Here is a 19,981-nt window from a genome sequence, read left to right as displayed (position 1 = left end):
AAGCAAAGGTGCTAGGACCGAATTTACAGAGCATGCTAAGAAGCGTGGACGCTATTTTGAGGAACGAGAGGATCGCAATTTTGTGTCGTGCTAAGCAATTTGGACTTCAGTCTTTAAGAGATTTTAAGAGAGTGGCATGGCAAAATTTCTGTATTTATAAGAGCAATCTACAGAGATTATACAGTAAAATGTGTATTTTATGCTAAGGAGTTTAGATCTTATCTCATAGGTGATAAAAGATATTATAAGGCTTTAATCAGAAGTTACATCTATCTTGCAAGGAAGTGTGACTTTTTATTTTGAGGTATAACATACTCAGATTTTTAGATCATGCTTAGAGGTTTGGGATGAAGTCAATGAAGGGTTTCAGGAGTGGCCTGGTAAAGTTTTATACCCATCAGTTTGCAGACAAATTACATGACAAAAACTTTTATTTTATGCTAAGTGACTGGAACTTCACATTATAGGCAATGAGAAGAAACTTTTCGAAGTTTTAAATAGAAAAGTTACCAGATAACTTTTATGCATCCTGCTAAAATTTGAACCTTGATGTCAAGGAATATTAAGATGAGGTTTTTATAACACGCCGAGGATATTAGATTTTAGGTTGAAGACAGCAAAGTTGAAGGATTTGATCAGTTACATCAGATTTGTAAATATGTGAAGAAGTGGAGACTTTATATTAAGAAGGGGCTACAATCTAGTTTGTAAATCATCTTGTTAAGGAGTTTATTTTAAATTTTAGCCAATAAAAGGTTTTAAGAGACACACCGAGATATTTTAAATTTTAGCCAATTTAAATCTTTAAAATTTTAGCCAATAAAAGGTTTTAAGAGACAAGTTGAGATTTTAAAGTTTAAATTTTAGCCAACTTAAATTTTTAAATTCTAGCCAATTTAAAACTTTTAAATTTTAAATTTTAGCTAATACAGGGTTTTAAGAATTTTAAGAGACATACTGAGATTTTTATTTCTAACAGATGAGTCTGCAAATGAATTACGTAGTCAAATTTTGTATTTCAATTAGAACATTATATTAGAGACTTGGAATTTTGCAATAATAATATAACCTTACAGGACATTTACGAAGAAGGAATGAGTTAATTTATGCAATGTGCTATGTATATGTTGCTATGATGGAGACAGAGATGGTGATGGTTATGATGGTGATGGTGGTGATGATTTTACCTAATTTGGACATCATGCTTTGAGGAATGACATGATAAGAATTTTTTATGATACTAAGGCCTTTAAATTTTAGCCAGAAAATGACTTTGGTGAGTTTATATGTCAAGAATTTTTATGGGTAGAAGGTTTAAATTTCATATCGTAGACAGTAAATAAACAGCAAACGGTTTTAATCAGAGGGCCTGCAGAATCAGATTGAACTGTCATGCTAACAAGAATGTACTTAATTTTGACAAACAACAGATCAGAATTTTGCGTCTTGTTGGAAAGGTTGGATTTGAGCCAATGAGAAGTTTTATGTAAGACAATGCACGTTTTTTTAATAGATCAGCCCAGTGGCGAAGAAGAAAACTGAAAAGTAACAAAGGTGCTAAATATATAGAGAGAGGTAACCGCAGAGCGAATCTATCGGATAATCAGAACAAAACTTGCTCTGCCCCCATGAGAAGAAATGTGCAAACAACCCCAACCAAAACATCTCTTTAAATACAGTCTCTGCCCGCTAGAACCACCTATGACTAGATTCTCAAGAATCCACCCCAAGACAATCAGACGTCAAAGAAATGTCATGCCCTCCCCCCACCCCTTACTCAACATCCCAACTCTTCTAGACACATCCGTAATCTGGGGGGACCACCAGTAACAGGGAAGGGAGTGTCTGCTTGCTTGAAGAGGCCAGCCCCACCTGGTAACACTGGAGGGGGTATAAATACGTTGGCACCTGTGGAATTGAGGCCAAATGTTTGAAGTTCCTAAACCCCCACAAACAAAGAGGGCAATCCCGGGAAAGGGGAAATCTCAGGAGGGGCGAGGAGGTGATTTACAGAGCTCCTAACAGCTCAGAGCTGCGGAGAACACAGCAATGGAAGGAGACGAAAGAGAGGAAGAAAGATCATCAAAAATTCAGAGTTAGAATCAAGTCACAAATTCTCTGGCACATAGTAGGTGTCTTATAAATGTTTATAGAAAAAATAAAAGCCAGAATCCAGATCTCTATATCCGACCCCCGCAATTTCTACTTTGAATCTGGGGGAGGAAATAAGAGCTATTTGGGGCCGCTGACCCAACTGATGGGACAGTGGCCAACTGCCCATTTGCTCCTCCTTCCATGAACCTGTTAAACGGTAGCATCTTTGCTAGAGATCCCTGCCTCACCACCAAGGAGGCCAAGCTTGCTGCAGAGCAGCCAGCCTGCCAAGGACAGCTCTGGACAGCACTGAGGTGTGACCCCTGTGACTTCTGGGTGACCAGAGAAGGGAAAGTGGATTGACTAGGCACACATGTGCCAGGGTAAAATGAAGCGGCTCATGTATCCTGCCAGGTGCCTGCCTGCCATGGCAGCCGCTCTGGGCCCATCGCTCCACAAAATTTATGGGCTGTGAATTTCTCACAGCCACAAGGGAGTGGGCAGGCCAGACAGGCAGAGTAAGCCTGGGAGAGGAGGCGAGAAGGTCAGGGGTTGACAGATATTCTCTTCCTGGGGGTACCCCAAGATGGACACCAAGAGACCTTCCGCAGTTTCTCCCTGTTCTCATGACTTGGGCATCTGATTTGTCCTGGAGAACCTGACCCTCACCTCACGAAATCCTAAACTATTGCCTTTACTCCCCACCCTCGTTCCCACCCCCAGGTTCTGATCCCTGCAGCCCGAGTCGCTGACCGGACGCATCGCAATCTTACCAGTCTTCAGAGAACCCTCTTTTCCATCCGACGACATGATAGAACCCTCTGAAGACTCATTTGAGACGATGATGGAGCGTAAGAATCCATCATCAAAACAAATGGAGTCCTCCGAGGGCTCATCCAACACCACCGTGGAGACATCAGGCAGTGGAGAGCAGGAGGCGGCAGGGCTGGCCAGTGGCCCGGCCCAGGAAATGAAAGAGCTGCCCATTGATCTCCTCCAAGACATGGAGGAGCCATCCAGTGGCCCACATAGGGAAATAAAGGATCCACCCAATGACCTACTCCAAGACCTGGAGGAGTCACGCATTGGTTCACATCAGGAAGTGGGGGATCCATTCAGTGAGGCACCTGGTAGAATGGAAGAAGCATCAGTCAACCCCTGGGGAGCCCAGGAAGGGCAAGGCGACAACACCAACCTGGCTAAATCGGGAGAAGTGAGGGGTCCTGAAGAGCAGACCGAGATCTCGACTGCAGAAACCATGGCCAAGGTGAGGTCCATCATCTCTCTCTACTTCCGAATGCAAGACCTCAGAGAACAACAAAGAGTAGCAGAAGAGATCTTGATGAGAGGGATCAGCGCAGGCCAACTGCCCCTCCCGAAGCAGTTCTCGGGCGATCGCAGAGAATACCGCGAGTTCATCGTGCTCTGCCAACTCATCTTACAAAGCTGCCCAAGAATGTTCTACAGCGACCGCCTGCGAGTTGGGTACGTCATCTGCCACCTCTCAGGCTTAGCCTTAGAATGGGCCAATGCTCTGGTGGAAGAAGACAGCCCTCTGCTTAACAACTTCCCAGCCTTCCTGGAGGCCATGTCCGACATGTTTGAGTACCGGCAGGCACTGCGCGTGGCGGAAGAGGCCATGTTCAACATCAGGCAGGGGGATCGCCCCGCCATCGAGTACATCAATGAGTTCCAAGGCCTGGTACCCACCTTGGGCTGGCCAGATGAAGTCCTGCAAGCCCACCTGTGCCACGGGCTCAACGAAGAGATCAGGCATCATCTCTTCCGAGTCCCTCAGCCGGATTCGCTGCAGAATCTGATTGTGCTCGTCCTGCAAATAGAAGACAAACTGGCAGAGAGAAGGGCAATGCTCAGGCTGCCCCCAGAGGCCCGCCCGCGGAACCTGACCTGGATTGACTCACCTGCTCCAGAGAGGTGGAAGGTCAGCAGCTGGCTTCCCTGCGAAGTCCACCCCACCATCGATCGCGACCATCTCTTCCTGCTGCTCATGGTGAGAGTGAACCCCTACCACAGCGTCGCGGTTCAGGCCCTGGTCGACTCAGGGGCAGGCGCCAACTTCATGGATGAGCGGTTTGCCCAAGAGCACTACGTAGAGCTCTATGAGAAGCCCTACCCACAGTCGATCCAAACCAGGGATGGCTCACTGATCGGCGACCACCCGGTCTGGCTCTACACCGAACCCCTGGTGTGCATTCATCAGAACCACCAGGAGACCCTCGAATTCGACATTGTTCCTTCACCCAACTTCTCCGTGATACTGGGCACCAAGTGGCTCCAAGTCCACGCCCCCGAGGTCGACTGGATCAAAGGCCGCTGCACCTTTCACTCTCCCTACTGCCTGAAGAACTGCCTCCGCCCACCCCAACCATGCATCGCGCTGGAAAGACATGCCATCCGCCTGCTGCCCGCACTGCCGCCCCTGTACTCCGACCTGGCCGACGTGTTTAACCCGAAGGAAGCAGATGATGAGACTTCCGACCAGCCAAGCTCAGACGGATCCGATGATCTTTCTGAATCAGAGCCCTCTGAGCTTCAGCAGGCTGGAGACAGTGATCACAGCGAGACCTTTTACGAATGTCCCTCCACCGCGCCTTGGGAACCTGTGGGTGCCAGGATGCAAGAAAGAGCCAGGCTACGGGATGAATTCTGGGATCTGCAGGACATGCTGACCAACAGACAGGACTACATACAGATGATTCCAGAACTATTCGACCAGTTACACGGAGCTACATGGTTCACAAAGCTGGAGCTGCGTGGGACCATTGTGGAGGAAAGCATGAACGTATGCCAAGCGGAAGATGTATGGAGAGCAGCGTTTGGTTTGGAGCTTCAAGAGATGGAGAGCTACAAGCCCTTTCAGCTATCCTCAGACCCTGTCATCCCTCAGAAGGTGATTCACTTTATCCTAAAGGACATGCTGGGTTACTTTGTGCTCTCTTACGGGCAGGACGTCCTGATCTACTCCATGAGCCAGGAGGAACACCTCCAACACGTCCGCCACGTCCTGGTCCGTTTCCGCCATCACAACGTCTACTGCTCACTGGACAGGAGCCAGTTCCACAGACATACTGTCGAATTCCTGGGATTCGTCATGACCCCCAAAGGGGTGAAGCTAAACAAGAGCATCGTGACCACTGTGACAGGGTACCCCGTCCCTGGCTCTAAGAAGTCCCTGCGACACCTAATCGAATTCACCTTCCCCTACCGGCACTTTGTGGAGCGCTTCACCATCATCACGGAGGCCCTGGTGAGGCAGCTGCTGACCAGCGAACCGTTCTTCTGGGGAGACGAGGAGCAAGAGGCCTTCGAATGCCTGAAGCGGGCTTTCCGCCAGGCGCCCCTTCTCCACCACCCTAAGCCCCAGAACCCGTTCTACTTGGAAACAGGCGTCACCAAGACGGCTCTGCACGCCTCCCTGATCCAAATAGACAACCAAACTGGCAAGAGAGTCTCCTGCGCTTTCTACTCCCGAAACATCTCTCCTATTGAGGTCGACTACTCTCAACTGGAGATGAAGATTCTTCCAATAAGGGCTGCCTTCATGGTGTGGTGCCGCTACCTGGAGAACACCGAGGAGCCCATCATGATCCTTCTTAACACAGAGGATCTAGCCTCTCTGAATAATGACAGGCTCACCGTACTTCTCCCCGGGCATTGGGTCTTCTTCTTCTCCCACTTCAACTTTGACGTCATGGAGCGGCCAGAACAAGATGGCGGCCGATCTCTGCCACCTGTGAGAAACCTCAACCAAAGAGCTCTCCAGCACAACACTGCCACTCGGTCACTAATGCTTTTGGCTACAAGAAGATCCCTCAGGGATCAGCTACCAGAATCCGGGGAAGAAGAGAATGGAGATGCCCCTCACCAGGATGAGACAAATGGGCAGACCCTCCAGCAGGAGTTCCTGGCTCTGATACCAACTGACCAAATACTGAGCAGCTTGCTTGCCCATTTCAGCATAGCCCAGATCAGGGCAGTCATTCTGCACTTCTTCCGAGGCCTCCTCTTCTGGAAGAACATCCTGGCCGTGGCAGCACTCCTCGCACTCCTGAAGCTGCGGCGGCCCCTCGCGCTGCTGCCCGCGCCCACCCTGGAGGTGGCTCAGCCCCCACCCAGGCGCTCGCTGCGACTCATCCTGGACACGTCCCTCCTCACAGGCAGTGGCATCACCCCTGCCATTACTCAGCTGCTCGCCCAGATGCCGCCTCTCATGGGCACTAACACCATCCCAGCCGAGGAGCTGGCCGAGTTATTCCTGCGCCCTGGCCACCGGCAGCAAACCGCCCTGGTCCCCCAGACCCGCCGGGGCCCGCCATTCATGCCCAGGCTCTGGCTGACGCTGCGTGAGTTCTTCGGTGTCAGAGTTGCCCTGCAAGAGGGAACCAGCCCCCTCCTTCTCGAGAACCGCTACCTGGAGCTGCACGTCGTTGGTGATGAAGATGTCGTCTTGCGAGAAGCCCTGCAAGACGACCTGCAACGTTACCGTCAGTGTGGCCTGCATGACGGCCTGCAAGACACCTCGCAGGACGAGCAGGACGACGTGCAGGAGGCCCTAGCCACCGACACCACCCTGGCCCTGCGACCCCACCAACGAGTCCCCGGGGACTCCCAAGTCCTTGCCATCCTGAACAACCGCCAACTCTACGTCCGCAGCACCCACAGACAGCCCAGCGTGGCCAGCCCGGGGCCAATGGCCAGGGCCCTGACCCACTTCCTGACCGGCATTTACGCACAAGCTCCACTCCCCATCATCCGGGTGACCCCACCCAGGGAAGAAGCCAGGCTGGAGGAAATACCCGAGGAGGACGAGGAGGAGGAAGACTCAGACCTCAACTGAACACGCCTCCTCGCCAGCCAGGAGCCCCTCCACTCCTCTGCCCCAGAACAGCCCACAGGATCTCCTCCAGCCTCCCCGTGCCTCAGCCTGCTCCGCTCAGACCCAGTGCCCCCTTCCTGCTACTCCGGACCCAAGGGGAACCTACTTCTGAAGGGCAAAACTTTCTTCAACTCATTAACCAGCAACGTCATCTGTGCTAAGGACTATCCAACCATCAGAGACCCAGAGCAACCTCAGGGCTACACAACCCCCGTCTTAATTCTCTAGGTCCCAGGCCTGCAACTGGGAGTGAGATCAATGAGAGGAGGAAGCAGTGATGGGCAGATGACCCCATGACCCAAGGGCAGGTGAGAAATCAGGCACAGCAGGCACAGCCAAGCAAGCAGATGCCAGGGATCACCCCCCCACCCTCCCCGAGTGACGAGTGGCCACCATGTGCCACTGGGACACTGACCTCGGGTGCTCCACTGACTTCTTCTACCTCCACCACCGGTGCTCCTGCTCCCCTGGGCCCCCAACCCCACCTCCCCACGTCTCGTGCTGTGCCGTGTGCCCCCTCCCCCCACCCACTGCAAAGCCGCCCACCCCCCAAGTCTGGTTCAGCTCCCTCGACACTGACTCTGCCTGACCCTGCGCTCTGGGCTCTCACCTGGACAGTGCTACTCCACGGAACATCCCGACGTACCAGGACTTACCGGACGTGCAGCTTTGAGAGTCTCCGTGACTCTGCAGGACACCGAGCCTCCCTCCCCACACCCAGCACTGACGGCACAGGGGCCCCAAGGCCCATGACAAGGGGAGGTGGCTCCAGAGAAACTGAGGAAGGCCCGAGACCCTCAGCAGACTGTGCCGAGGAACTGAGAGTGCTCCCACCAGACCACTGCTCCCTGCCACGGGGAGGAGACCCTTCTGCCCCTTTCCCCCCTCCCTCACCTTTCTACCCCCAAATAAAGCAGAATAAAAGATTCTCTGACTTTGTGATTTGTTCTGAAGGTGAAGGGTGGGGGACAGGCAGGGCGGAGGGTGGAAGGGGGCAGGTGGGCGGCTGGGCTCCCCCCTGAGACAAGCCCCACCTGGCACCTGGCACAGAAGCTGGGGGTGGGGGACACTGGGAGCTGCCTCTTCCTGAGGGTCTGGACTAGGGACCCCAGAAATCCAAATCCCACCTCTGGCCTTGGTCTTATTCCCACACAAGAAGTGAGAGAAGGGCAGGGGGCAGACCCCTCTAATTCAGAGGGTCTGTGACCAGGAGCCCTGGCTTCAAGCAGTTCTCCCCAACACCCCCTGGGGGGAAGGTCGAGGTCACACTGCCAGAAAAGTGGCAGAATGGACGTTCTGAGGGCGCACGACCTAGGAAGGGGGAGGGGTCCCAAGTGGGCGAGGGCCGCAAGGAGGGAGCACTCACTCACTCAGGGTTCACTCAGGGCTCACTCATCCCACAGTCCAGCACACGCTGTCCAGGGGCCCCTCTGCCTGGCCTCAGGGGCCACCCATCCAGCAGCGGCCTCTGACCTCCCAGGGCACACTGCCCCTGCCCCTCCACACTGGGCAGTAGCCGGACAGGGACCACTCCTGGTGTGACCTGGAACCTCAACTGGGAGAGGGGGCCTGACACTGAGGTCCGTGCACATGGACCCTCATACATGGCACCATGGACCCCAGATCTGCCCTCTTAGCACTGGAATCTGCCCCCCGACGGTGGCACCGTGAGATCACTAAGCAGATCTCAGGTTCATTCAAAAGTCAGGGGGCTCTGCAGGGGCCTGACTTCCCATCCCCCTCACAGGCCCGCCCCGCCTCGCCCCACCCTATGGGAAGCCATGTCTCTCACTGACCCCTGGACTTCCGTGTCCTCCACCAGGCTCACACCCTGTGCCCTCACTGGTCCCCAGTGGCAACAGGCCGTCGCCCACCCATCCATTTGTCCAAGGCATCTACCCCTGATGGCAGCACCAAGAGATCACGGTCAGGATCCCCAGGTTCAAGCCAGGGGCTCAGCCGTACCCCTGGGCTTCTCTCACCCCCACCTACCCCCTGCTGACTGGCTGCACACCCCTCTCCCAGGCTCAGTTTCCTCATCTGTGGCTCGAACCCCTCAGGGCTGCTGTGAGGACTCAAAGGGTCAGGAAGAAAGAGCTCGGCGCAATCAGCCCTCAGGCTCCTGTCCTCCACCTCCACCCCTGCATGGACTGCTCAGACCTCTGGTTCAGGATCAACTTGGGGAAACCAAGGCCCCAAGAGGGCAGGCAATCTGCTGGTGGCCACCAAGCAGTGAGGAACAGAACCACGACTGGGGCCTGTCCTGCTGACCTCTGCCCTCTCACCCTGGGCCACTCAACCCCTGCCACGCCCACTCTGCACACCTATGGCTGCAGGACCCAGGAACGACCCCCACATACACCTTACTGTGGCCCCGGAGCCCAGGGCACACATCTGTCTGTCTGTCCACCTAGCAGCAGCCCCAAGAGACCAAGGGCAGGTCCCATGGGTCAGCGGCTCAGCTGCAAGAACGCTTAGTAGTCCCAAACCCAACCTGCTGGGTGACCCTGGCTGGTGGCTGTCGGGCACGCTTTCCCATCGTCAAATGGGGACATGGTGAAAGGAAAGAGAAGTCTCGGGGGCAACAGGACACAACCTCCAAGGGCCCCTGGTTCCTAAAAATTCCTTCGTTTCCAGATGGCATTGTCTGCGGGGGCTCCCAAATCCAGATGTCACTCTTGGCGTGAACTCCTTTGTGGTGGAGCCTGGAGTCATGGTGGGGAGGCCGCTCCCAGCACTGGCCCCTTGCTCAGGCCACCTGGGGGTCCCACAGGCTAGACCTCCAGGGCAAACCTGTGTGCCTGCTTGGCAGGGGCTACCCTGGGCGACTGGAGGATGGACGGAGGACCCCTTGTGTCCCAGCACCTGCCAGGCCAGTGCCAGTGGAGGGGCAAAGGGATGACCTCTCAGCTAAGGCCAAATGGAGAATTCATCACCAAACAATCTGCCTGCCCTACAGCAGGGACTCCAAAGGCCCATGACGGCGCACACGCTCACGCACAGTCAACACGCACACACACGTGCCTCACGGGGTCCCCCGCCCCAATCCAACCAGAGGTCCTTTATCTCCATTGACAGGGAAGAGAGGCAGCCCCCAGGCTGAGGAGAATGACCATCAATGCTGTCCCCACCTTCCTAGAAAGAGTTTAAAAAACATAATACAAACCTTTTTTCTTCTGAAAGAAAAAAGAGAAACTTAGCATTAAATGACATACTGGGTTATGACATCACGCCACAAAAAAGGTGAAAGATCAAGACAAGCACCTAGTTCCTCTGGACAGCAGGGTCCCCGGACACAGGCACACGGCCCACTCCAGGCCGCCGCTGAGCGGTCCCCGCATCCACCTCCTCCCCACCCCCAAGATCACCGGCATCCGGGGAGCTCTGATGGCGTCCAGGGACCGGGTCAGCCCCGAGTTCCAGCCCAGGTGAGGCTGTCAACCCCTCTCCCACCTCCCTTCCCCACCCGGCCCACCCCCACAGATGCCCCTAGCGCTCCAGCCCCCAGGCCTGGAGCACGCTGGGCCTGTCTCTGGGCCATGCAACACTCCCAGGCAGCTGACGGCTACTCACCACTCAGGTCCAGGTGTGTCCATCCCTCCCGCTGGCGGCCGCAGGTCCAATTAGGGGCCTCTGATGCAGCCCCCCGCCGTGCTGCCCCACCCTGTGCTAGGGGGTGTGGGGGGAGCTAGGCTAGCAGAAACCTGAAGTCTCCTCCTCGCCCACCGGGGCGCCATTCCCACACCCCCCACACCCTGCCCCCCACACCCAGGCCCTGCTGCCGGGCCGATGGGCACCACTAAGAGGTGCTCTGGGCCCTAACTGGGACCCTCATCCTGGCCCCTACGCAGGGTCTTCCACAACAGAGGATACATTTCTGAAACGCCTTCAACCTAAGATTTCAACAGCTACCCAGGCAGCCAAAGCCCAAGGGTAAAGAAGAGCAGCCCCAGAAAAGAGAGGACAGAGCAAGTGTGGCCGGCCTCGGCGGTGGCGGGCCAGCAGGTTAGTGGAGGCAGGAGCACGGAGACGGCAGCGCCGTGTTCCGACCACTTCCTACAGGCGCTTCTCAAAGCGCGGCCCTGGGCAGTCACTGGGGAGCTTGTCAAACATGGAGATTCAGGGCCCTGGTGCCCGGGAGGCTGGAGAACCACCGCCAACCGTGTGTCACATACTGTCCACCCCTCGGAGCTCTTATATATCCCCAAGGGCATTCCTGAGTAGGTGAAAGGCCTTCCTTTGGCTGACACTGAGGCCTCCCAGGACCTCAGTCTTCCCTGTGTCATGTCTTGTTCTGACCCACTTGACCCAACAAGGGCACACACAACATACTCCCACCACTCCTGAAGTCCCCCTGCCTTTGTTCAAGCTATTCCCTGGTCAGAAAGGCCTTCCTGAACAACAAGGACCTCCTGATGCTGTGAAGGATAAAAGGTATGAAGATGGGCAGAGGGGGGAGGTGCAGGACCGGGGTGGGGGATGGGGGGTAAAGAAGGGGTCAAGAGTTAGGAGGCAGGGGAAGGGAGACGGAAATCCAGCCCCTCCTGTCCCACTCTAAGGGCATCACGCTGTGGGCAAGGCCTCCCCCTACGCTGCCACCCCATGCGTGTGCCTGGGCTGGCTGCCATGGCTGGTCAATGGGTTAATGATTCCAGTAGCACAGGGGCTTGGCACAGGTCACCTCCCACCATGCACAGGACCTGAGTTAGTGGGGGACACAAAAGACGAGGGCCATGGCACAGGGGGACACTGGGCTAGTGCCCTCAGGCACCCAGCCTGGGCAGGGCAGGACAAGGGGAAGAAGGGGGCACCTGCTGACAGCCTCTGGCTCAGGGAGGCCGGACCCAGAGTCGGGAATCCATGGGAAGCTGGGAGTGTCTCCAGACCCGGTTTAGGGAGAGAGTAAGCAGCCGCCTGTGAGGGGCCTCAGCCTCCTGGTCATGAAAGAATCCTGGGTAGAGGCTAAGGCCCCTCAAGGAGACCCTCCTCCTGTGGCAGTGGGAAGGGTCAGCCTGCTCTGTCCAAGCCGCGCCCCCCAGTCCTGGGAACAAAGGGCACGTCCCTGCAAAGCCTGCCCATGTGTCCTGGGAGCTGGGTCCCCTCAGAGGGCTGCCTATGGGAGCACAGCCGCAGCCCCATCAACAGCAGGCAAAAGCCCCAGGGCCGGCCCTATCTCCATCTCTGGCCTGTCTGCTCATGGCCACCAAGTGCCCAGCCCTGGGGAGTATCCCACAGGGGACCCAGCCTTCCCTCTGAGAGGGGGGCCTCAGAGACGGCCCGGGGGCTCCGGCCCTCACCTCCAGGAGCTGGGGAGCTGCAGAAGAGAGAGAGAGAGAGGAGCTCGCCAGGTGGAGGCGGGGCAGCAGCAAGCTCGAAGACGCACCCCTGTGCAGCCGGGGGTGCCGAGGAGGGCCCGGGGGCTGCGCGAGGTGAAGGGGTGAGGAAAGGCATCTCATAGGAGCTGGGTAACTGCGCATCAGCTCCTGTATGAAGCCGTTCTCACCCCCCACCTACTGACTACGGCCGCGACCCTCCTCCCGGAAGCATTGTGTGCACCCCGGACGGCAGGTGGGACCTGCCACTAGCAGCTGCTCGTGGTGACAGCAGTGACGGTAAGGGACAGCCAGCCCAGGCGGCACTGCCCGCCGCTGGGGACCTGCAGCACGGTGGTGCCTGCGTGCCTCGCCCGGCCGCGGCCTGCCGCTGCCTCCTCTGGCCAGGGCCTGGGTCTCCCTTAGCTGGGCTCCACAGGGAGGCCTCAGGAGGCTGTGGAGACAGGCTAGGGCATGGAGCCTGGGGACCCCAGGGGCAGCAGACCTGAGCTGGCACAGGAGCTGTGAGTGGGCATCAGGGGCTCGGATTTCCCCCCTCTGCAGCTTTCTACTCCCGGGCACTTTTCCTGCCTCACCGTCTGTGTCAGGACACCTCTGGGAAGCTAGTGAGGTGTCACTGAGCCCAAGAGGAGGTTAGTTTCCCTGAGACAAAAAGCAGCCAGGGGTTACTCAGGGTCGGAGGATGGGGGAGGGGGAGATGGGGTGACAGGTAAAGGCTACAGGATAAATGACAGAACGACTCCAAAACCGAATTGCTGATGGTTGCCTGTATCTGTGAATAAACTGAAACCACGGACATGTGCACTTCAGGGGCTGGACTGCGTGCATGCAGATATCCAATAAAGTTGTTTTTAAAAAATAAAGAGCTTCCCTGGTCCCTGCCCATCTTTCTTGACCACCGTGCCCGCCTTCCCCTGCTGCAGGCCTCGCCACAGACTCAGCAGCCACCAGCACCATCAACACACTCTCCCACAGATGCACGGCCTGGCACACGGTAGGTGGTCAATAAAACCGTTATTGCTGAATTAATGACTTAATGACAGAAGATCCCCTAAACAGCACATGGAAGAAAAGCTCCAGGGTGCGGAGTTCTGGCCCTAAGGAGAACTGGGGACAGGAGGGGGGAAGGCGAGGGAGGGGGTGAAGGGCTCCATGTGACACGTGGTGGGGAAGGGGCTCCATGTGACACGTGGTGGGGGAGGGGCTCCATGTGACCGTGGTGGGGAAGGGGCTTCATGTGACACGTGGTGGGGAAGGGGCTCCATGTGACACGTGGTGGGGCGAAGGGCTCCATGTGACACGTGGTGGGGAAGGGGTTCCATGTGACACATGGCTGGGGGAGGGGCTCCATGTGACACACGGTAGAGAATGGCTCCATGTGACACACAGGCATTGGAGTGGCTCCATGCGACACACTTAAGGAAGAGCCTCCACGTGACACGTGAGTGAGGAGGGCTCCATGTGACACATGGGTGGGGAAGGGACTCCATATGACACAAGGGTAACGGAGTGGCTCCATGCAATACACATAGGGGAGGCCCTCCATGTAACATGTGTTGGGGGAGGGCTCCACGTGACACATGGGTGGATGAGGAGCTGCATGTGACACATGGGTAAGAGAGGAGCTCCATGCAACATATGTAGGGGAGGGCCTCCATGTGACACGTGAGTGGAGATGGCTCCATGTGACACAAGGGTGGGGAGGGGCTACATGTAACACATGAGTGGGGGAGGGGCTCCATATAACAAATGAGTAAGGAGGGACTCAGTGTGACACACGGGTACAGGGTTTAGTGTGACAAATGGGTTGAGGAGAGGCTCTATGTGACACGAGTCAGGGGTAATAAGTGTAGCACATGAGTGAGGCAGGGACTCAGTGTGACATGAGTGGGAGAGGGACTCCATGTGACACATGAGGAGGGGAGGGGCTCAGTGTGACACATGAGGGAGGGAGGGGCTCTGTATGATACTTGAGTAAGAAAGGGACTCCATACGATACGTGAATAGAGAAGGAGATCAACGTGACACATGGGTGAGGGAGGGGCGCGTTGTGACAGGGGTGTGGGAGGGACTCAGTGTGACACATGAGTTAGTGAGGGGCTCTGTATGACACAGCGGGAGAGGGAATCCATATGATCCGTGATGAGGGGAGGGGCTCAGTGTGACACAAGGGTGTGGGAGGGGTTGAGTGTGACACACGAGTGAGGGAGGGGCGTATTGTGACAGGGGTGTGGGAGGGGTTCAGGGTGACACATGAGGGAGGGAGGGGCGTGTTCTGACACAGGGGTGTGGGAGGGGCTCAGTGTGACCCATGGGTGAGGGAGAGGCATGTAACACAGGGGTGTGGGAGGGGCGTGTTCTGACACAAGGGTGTGGGAGGGGCTCAGCGTGACACGGGTGAGGGAGGGGCGTGTTGTGACACAAGGGTGTGTGAGGGGCATGTTGTGACACAAGGGTATGGGAGGGGCTCAGTGTGATACATGAGTGCAGGAGGGGCGTGTTGTGACACGGGTGTGGGAGGGGCTCAGTGTGACACATGAGTGCGGGAGGGGCGTGTTGTGACACAGGGGTGTGGGAGGGGTTCAGTGTGACACATGAGTGAGGGAGGGGCGTGTTGTGACACAAGGGTGTGGGAGGGACTCAGTGTGACACGAGTGAGGGAGGGGCGTGTTGTGACACGGGTGTGGGAGGGGTTCAGTGTGACACGAGTGAGGAACTGTATATAACACATTAGTGGGAGACGGAATCCATATGATACATGATTAGGGGACGGGCTCAGTGTGACACTTGAGTGAGGGACTGGCGTGTTGTGATACATGAGTGCGGGAGGGGCGTGTTGTGACACGGGTGTGGGAGGGGCTCAGTGTGACACATGAGTGCAGGAGGGGCGTGTTGTGACACAGGGATGTGGGAGGGGCTCAGCGTGACACATGAGTGAGGAACTCTATATAACATTAGTGGGAGAGGGAATCCATATGATACATGATTAGGGGAGGGGCTCAGTGTGACACTTGAGGGAGAGTGGCGTGTTGTGATACATGTGTGAGGGAGGGGCATGTTGTGACACAAGGGTGTGGGCGGGACTCAGTGTGACACGAGTGAGGGAGGGGCGTGTTGAGACACAAGGGTGTGGGCAGGACTCAGTGTGACACATGAGTGAGGGAGGGGCGTGTTGTGACACAAGGGTGTGGGAGGGGCTCAGTGTGACAAATGAGTGACGGAGAGGCGTGTTGTGACACAAGGGTGTGGGCGGGACTCAGTGACACATGAGTGAGGGAGGGGCGTGTTGTGACACAAGGGTGTGGGCGGGACTCAGTGTGACACATGAGTGAGGGAGGGGCGTGTTGTGACACAAGGGTGTGGGAGGGGTTCAGTGTGACAAATGAGTGACGGAGAGGCGTGTTGTGACACAAGGGTGTGGGAGGGGCTCAGTGTGACAAATGAGTGACAGAGAGGCATGTTGTGACACAAGGGTTAGGGAGGGACTCAGTGTGACACATGAGTGAGGGAGGGGCGTGTTGTGACACAGGGGTGTGGGAGGGGTTCTGTGTGACACACGAGTGAGGGAGGGGCATGTTGTGACACAAGGGTGTGGGAGGGGCATGTTGTGACACAAGCGTGTGGGAGGGACTCAGTGTGACGAGGGAGGGAGGGGCGTGTTGTGACACAAGGGTGTGTGAGCGGTGTGTTGTGACACAGGGGTGTGGGAGAGGCGTGTTGTGACACAGGGGTGTGGGAGGGACTCAGTGTGACAAATGAGTGAGGGAGGGGCTCTATATGACACATTAGTGGGAGAGGGAATCCATATGATACATGATTAGGGGAGGGGCTCACTGTGTCACTTGAGTGAGGGAGGGGCATGTTGTGGCACAGGGGTGTGGGAGAGGCATGTTGTGACACAAGGGTGTGGGAGGGGTGTGTTGTGACACAGGGGTGTGGGAGAGGCATGTTGTGACACAAGGGTGTGGGAGGGGTGTGTTGTGACACAGGGGTGTGGGAGGGACTCAGTGTGACACATGAGTGAGGGAGGGGCGTGTTGTGACACAAGGGTGTGGAGGGGCTCAGTGTGACACATGAGTGAGGGAGGGGCATGTTGTGACACAAGGGTTAGGGAGGGACTCAGTGTGACACATGAGTGAGGGAGGGGCGTGTTGTGACACAGGGGTGTGGGAGGGGTTCTGTGTGACACACGAGTGAGGGAGGGGCTCTATATGACACATTAGCGGGAGAGGGAATCCATATGATACATGATTAGGGGAGGGGTTCACTGTGACACTTGAGCGAGGGAGGCACGTGTTGTGACACAAGGGTGTGTGAGGGGCGTGTTGTGACACGGGTATGGGAGGGGCTCAGTGTGACACATGAGTGAGGGAGGGGCGTGTTGTGACACAAGGGTGTGGGAGGGACTCAGTGTGACACGAGTGAGGGAGGGGCGTGTTGTGACACAGGGGTGTGGGAGGGACTCAGTGTGACAAATGAGTGAGGGAGGGGCTCTATATGACACAGTGGGAGAGGGAATCCATATGACACATGATGAGGGGAGGGGCTCTGTGTGACACACGAGTGAGGGAGGGGCGTGTTGTGACACAGGGTCTGGGAGGGACTCAGTGTGACACATGAGTGAGGGAAGGGCTCTATATGACACAGTGGGAGAGGGAATCCATATGACACGATGAGGGGAGGGGCTCAGAGTGACACATGAGTGAGGGAGGGGCGTGTTGTGACACAAGGGTGTGGGAGGGGCTCAGTGTGACACATGAGTGAGGGAGGGGCGTGTTGTCACAAAAGGGTGTGGGAGGGGCCCAGTGACACAGGGATGTGGGAGGGGCCTGTCGTGACACAGGGGTGTGGGAAGGGTTCAGTGTGACACAGGAGTGAGGGAGGGGCTCTATTTGACACAGTGGGAGAGGGAATCCACATGACACATGACTAGGGGAGGGGCTCAGTGTGACACATGTGTAAGGGAGGGGCATACTGTGACACAGGGTTGTGGGCCACACTCAGTGCGACACATGAGTGGAGGAGAGGCTCCATATTCCACATGAGTGGGAGAGGGACTCCATGTGACACATGAGTAGGAGAGGGCATGTGGTGACACAAGGATATGGGAGTGACACATGAGAGAGAGAGGCTCAGCGTGACATACTGTCGTCAGAGGGGATCTATATGACACACGTGGGGGAGGGGCTTAGTGTAATGCATAGCTGGTGAGGGGGGCTAATGTGACAAATGAATGGGGGAGGGATTCAGTAAGACACATGATGGGGGACAGTGGGAACACGTGAATGAGTGGGGGATCTGGCGTTACAAATAGGTGGGGGGGGTCTTGGTGTAACACATGAGTAGGATAAGGGCTCAGTGACACATGACTGGGGGAGTGTCTCTATGTGACATGAATGGGGGAGGTACTAGGTGTTGCAATGAGAACGGGGCTCATTGTGGCACACAGGTTGGGGGAGGGGCTTCACGTAACACGAGTGAGGGAGGGGTTCCATGTGACAAATGAGCAGTGGGACTTGGTGGGACTTGGTGAGCCATGTGAGTGAGAGAGGGGCTATACGCGACATATGGGTGGGGGAAGGACTCAGTGTGACACATGAGTGTGGAACTCAGTGTGACACAGGGGTGTTGGAGGGGCTGAGTGTGACGCATGGGTGAAAAAGGTATTCTATGTGATACACGAGTGCAGGAGGGAGTCTGTGTGACACATGAGTGGGTGAGGGACCCCATGATACCTAAGCTGGTGAGGGTCAAGGTGACACAAGACTGAGGAGGGACTGAGTGTGATGCATGAGTGGAGGAGGGAGCCCAGTGTGACACACTGAATGTGACACATAGACGGGGGGCGGATCAGTGTGACATGTGGGTGCAGAAGGGGCTCAGTGTGATGTAAAAATAGTGGGATTCAGTGTGACACAACTGGGGAAAGTCTCTATGTGACACGAGTAGAAAGGGACTCCGTATGATACCTAAGAGGAGGAGGGACTCAGTGGGACACAGGAGGGAGGGAGGAAGGGAGGGGTCAGTGTGACACATGAATTGCGGGGCTCAGTTTGACACATGGGTGGAATAGGGGTTCTAAGAGACACGTGTGGAGAAACATGAGTGGGAGGGAGTCAGTGTCACACACAGGTTGGGGAGGAGCTCAGAGTGACACATGAGTGGAGCAAGGACTCAGTGTAGGACATGGGTGAGAGGGCCTGTGTGTGACACGAATGGGGGGCTGTGTGTGACACAAATGAGACATGAATGGGGAGGGATTTTCAGTGTGATGCAGGAGTGGGGGAGGTGCTCAGTATAACACATGGGTGGGGGAGAGACTTCATATGGCACATTGGTTGGGGGGTCTAGATGAGACATGAGTCAGGGAGGGGATCCATGTGATACACGAATAGGGGACGGACTCTGCAGAACACATGGGTGGAGAAGAAGCTCTATGTGACACGAATAGGGAAAGGACTTGGTGTGACACAAAGGTGGGAGGACAGACTCTGTGTGACACATGAATGGGGGAGGGGCTCAATGTAACACAGGTGGGGAGGAGCTCCATATAACACATGAACGAGTGAGGCACTTAGTATGACACATGAGTACAGGGTCTAACGCATGGGTGGAGGATGGGCTCCATGTGAGTCATGAGTGGAGAAGTGATCCAGTGTGACACATGAGTGAGGGAAGGGGCTCAGTGTGACATATGAATAGGGGAGGGGCTCTGTGTGACACATGGGCAGAGAAAGGAGTCCATGTGACACGTAAGTAGGAAAGGGACTCAGTGTGACACATGAGTGGGGAGTTTGGTGTGTCACATGCATGAAGGAGGTGCTCTGAGACACACGAGTCGAAGTGGGCACAGTGTGATACATGAGTGGGGAGAGGATCATCTGACATATGAGTGGGGGCTCAGTGTGACACATGAGTGGGGAAGGGCTCCAGATGACACATGAGTAGAGGAGGGGCTCAGGATAACACATGAATGAGGGAGGTGCTCACTGTAACACATGGGTGAGGAAAGCAGCTCAGTACGACACATGAGAGTGGAAGAGGGGCTCAATGTGACACAGGAGTGAGGGAGGGAGTCGGGGTGGCATATGGGTGGGAGAAGGACTCCATATGATACGTGAGTGGCAGAGGTCTCAGTGTGACACTGAGGGGGGATTCAGTGTGACACGTGATTAGATAGGGACTCAGTATGACACGAATAGGAGGGGGACTGTATGATTGGAGGCAGAGGTTTAGCATGACACATGAGTCAGGGAGGATTCAGTGTGACATGGGTGCAGAAGGGGCTCAGTGTGGCCCATGAATGGCAGGTCTCAGTGTGACAGTGAGTGGCAGAGGGACTCAGTGTGACAGAGGAGTCGGGTAGGAGTTCCATATGAGACATGAGTTGGTGAGGGGCTCAGTATGCACGTGAATGGGGGAGAAACACAGTGTGATACACAGCAGGGAAGGGATTTAGTATAAAACATGAGCGAGGGTACTTGGTGTGACACATGAGTGAAACAGGGGCTCTATGTGACAGAGGGTCTCTATGTGACACATGAGTGGAGAAGAGGCTCAATGTAATGTGACATAAGTGGGGAAGGGACTCAGTGAGACACACAGGTTAGGGGGTTTCAGTGTGACACATGAGTGGAACAGGGACTAGGTGTGGCTC

The 19,981-nt window shown here is 55.7% G+C and overlaps 1 protein-coding gene across 1 annotated transcript; it reads left to right on the top strand.

Moving 5' to 3' along the window:
• Nucleotides 1-2,466: 2,466 nt before the first annotated feature.
• On the top strand, nt 2,467-7,351 carry RTL1 (retrotransposon Gag like 1). Its single transcript, XM_070594560.1, has one exon. It carries the CDS (start codon nt 2,903-2,905, stop codon nt 6,950-6,952), a length of 4,050 nt encoding a protein of 1,349 aa, XP_070450661.1. The 5' UTR covers nt 2,467-2,902; the 3' UTR covers nt 6,953-7,351.
• Nucleotides 7,352-19,981: the final 12,630 nt, after the last annotated feature.

The sequence above is a fragment of the Equus przewalskii genome, chromosome 25, assembly GCF_037783145.1.
Source record: "Equus przewalskii isolate Varuska chromosome 25, EquPr2, whole genome shotgun sequence".
Lineage (NCBI taxonomy): Eukaryota > Metazoa > Chordata > Mammalia > Perissodactyla > Equidae > Equus > Equus przewalskii.
The sequence above is the reverse complement of the archived record's forward strand: the minus strand, read 5'-3'. Positions and strand labels throughout refer to the sequence as shown.

Excerpts from the sequence above, each read along its gene's own strand:
- RTL1 (XM_070594560.1), top strand. The coding sequence starts at position 2,903 with ATGATAGAACCCTCTGAAGACTCATTTGAGACGATGATGGAGCGTAAG.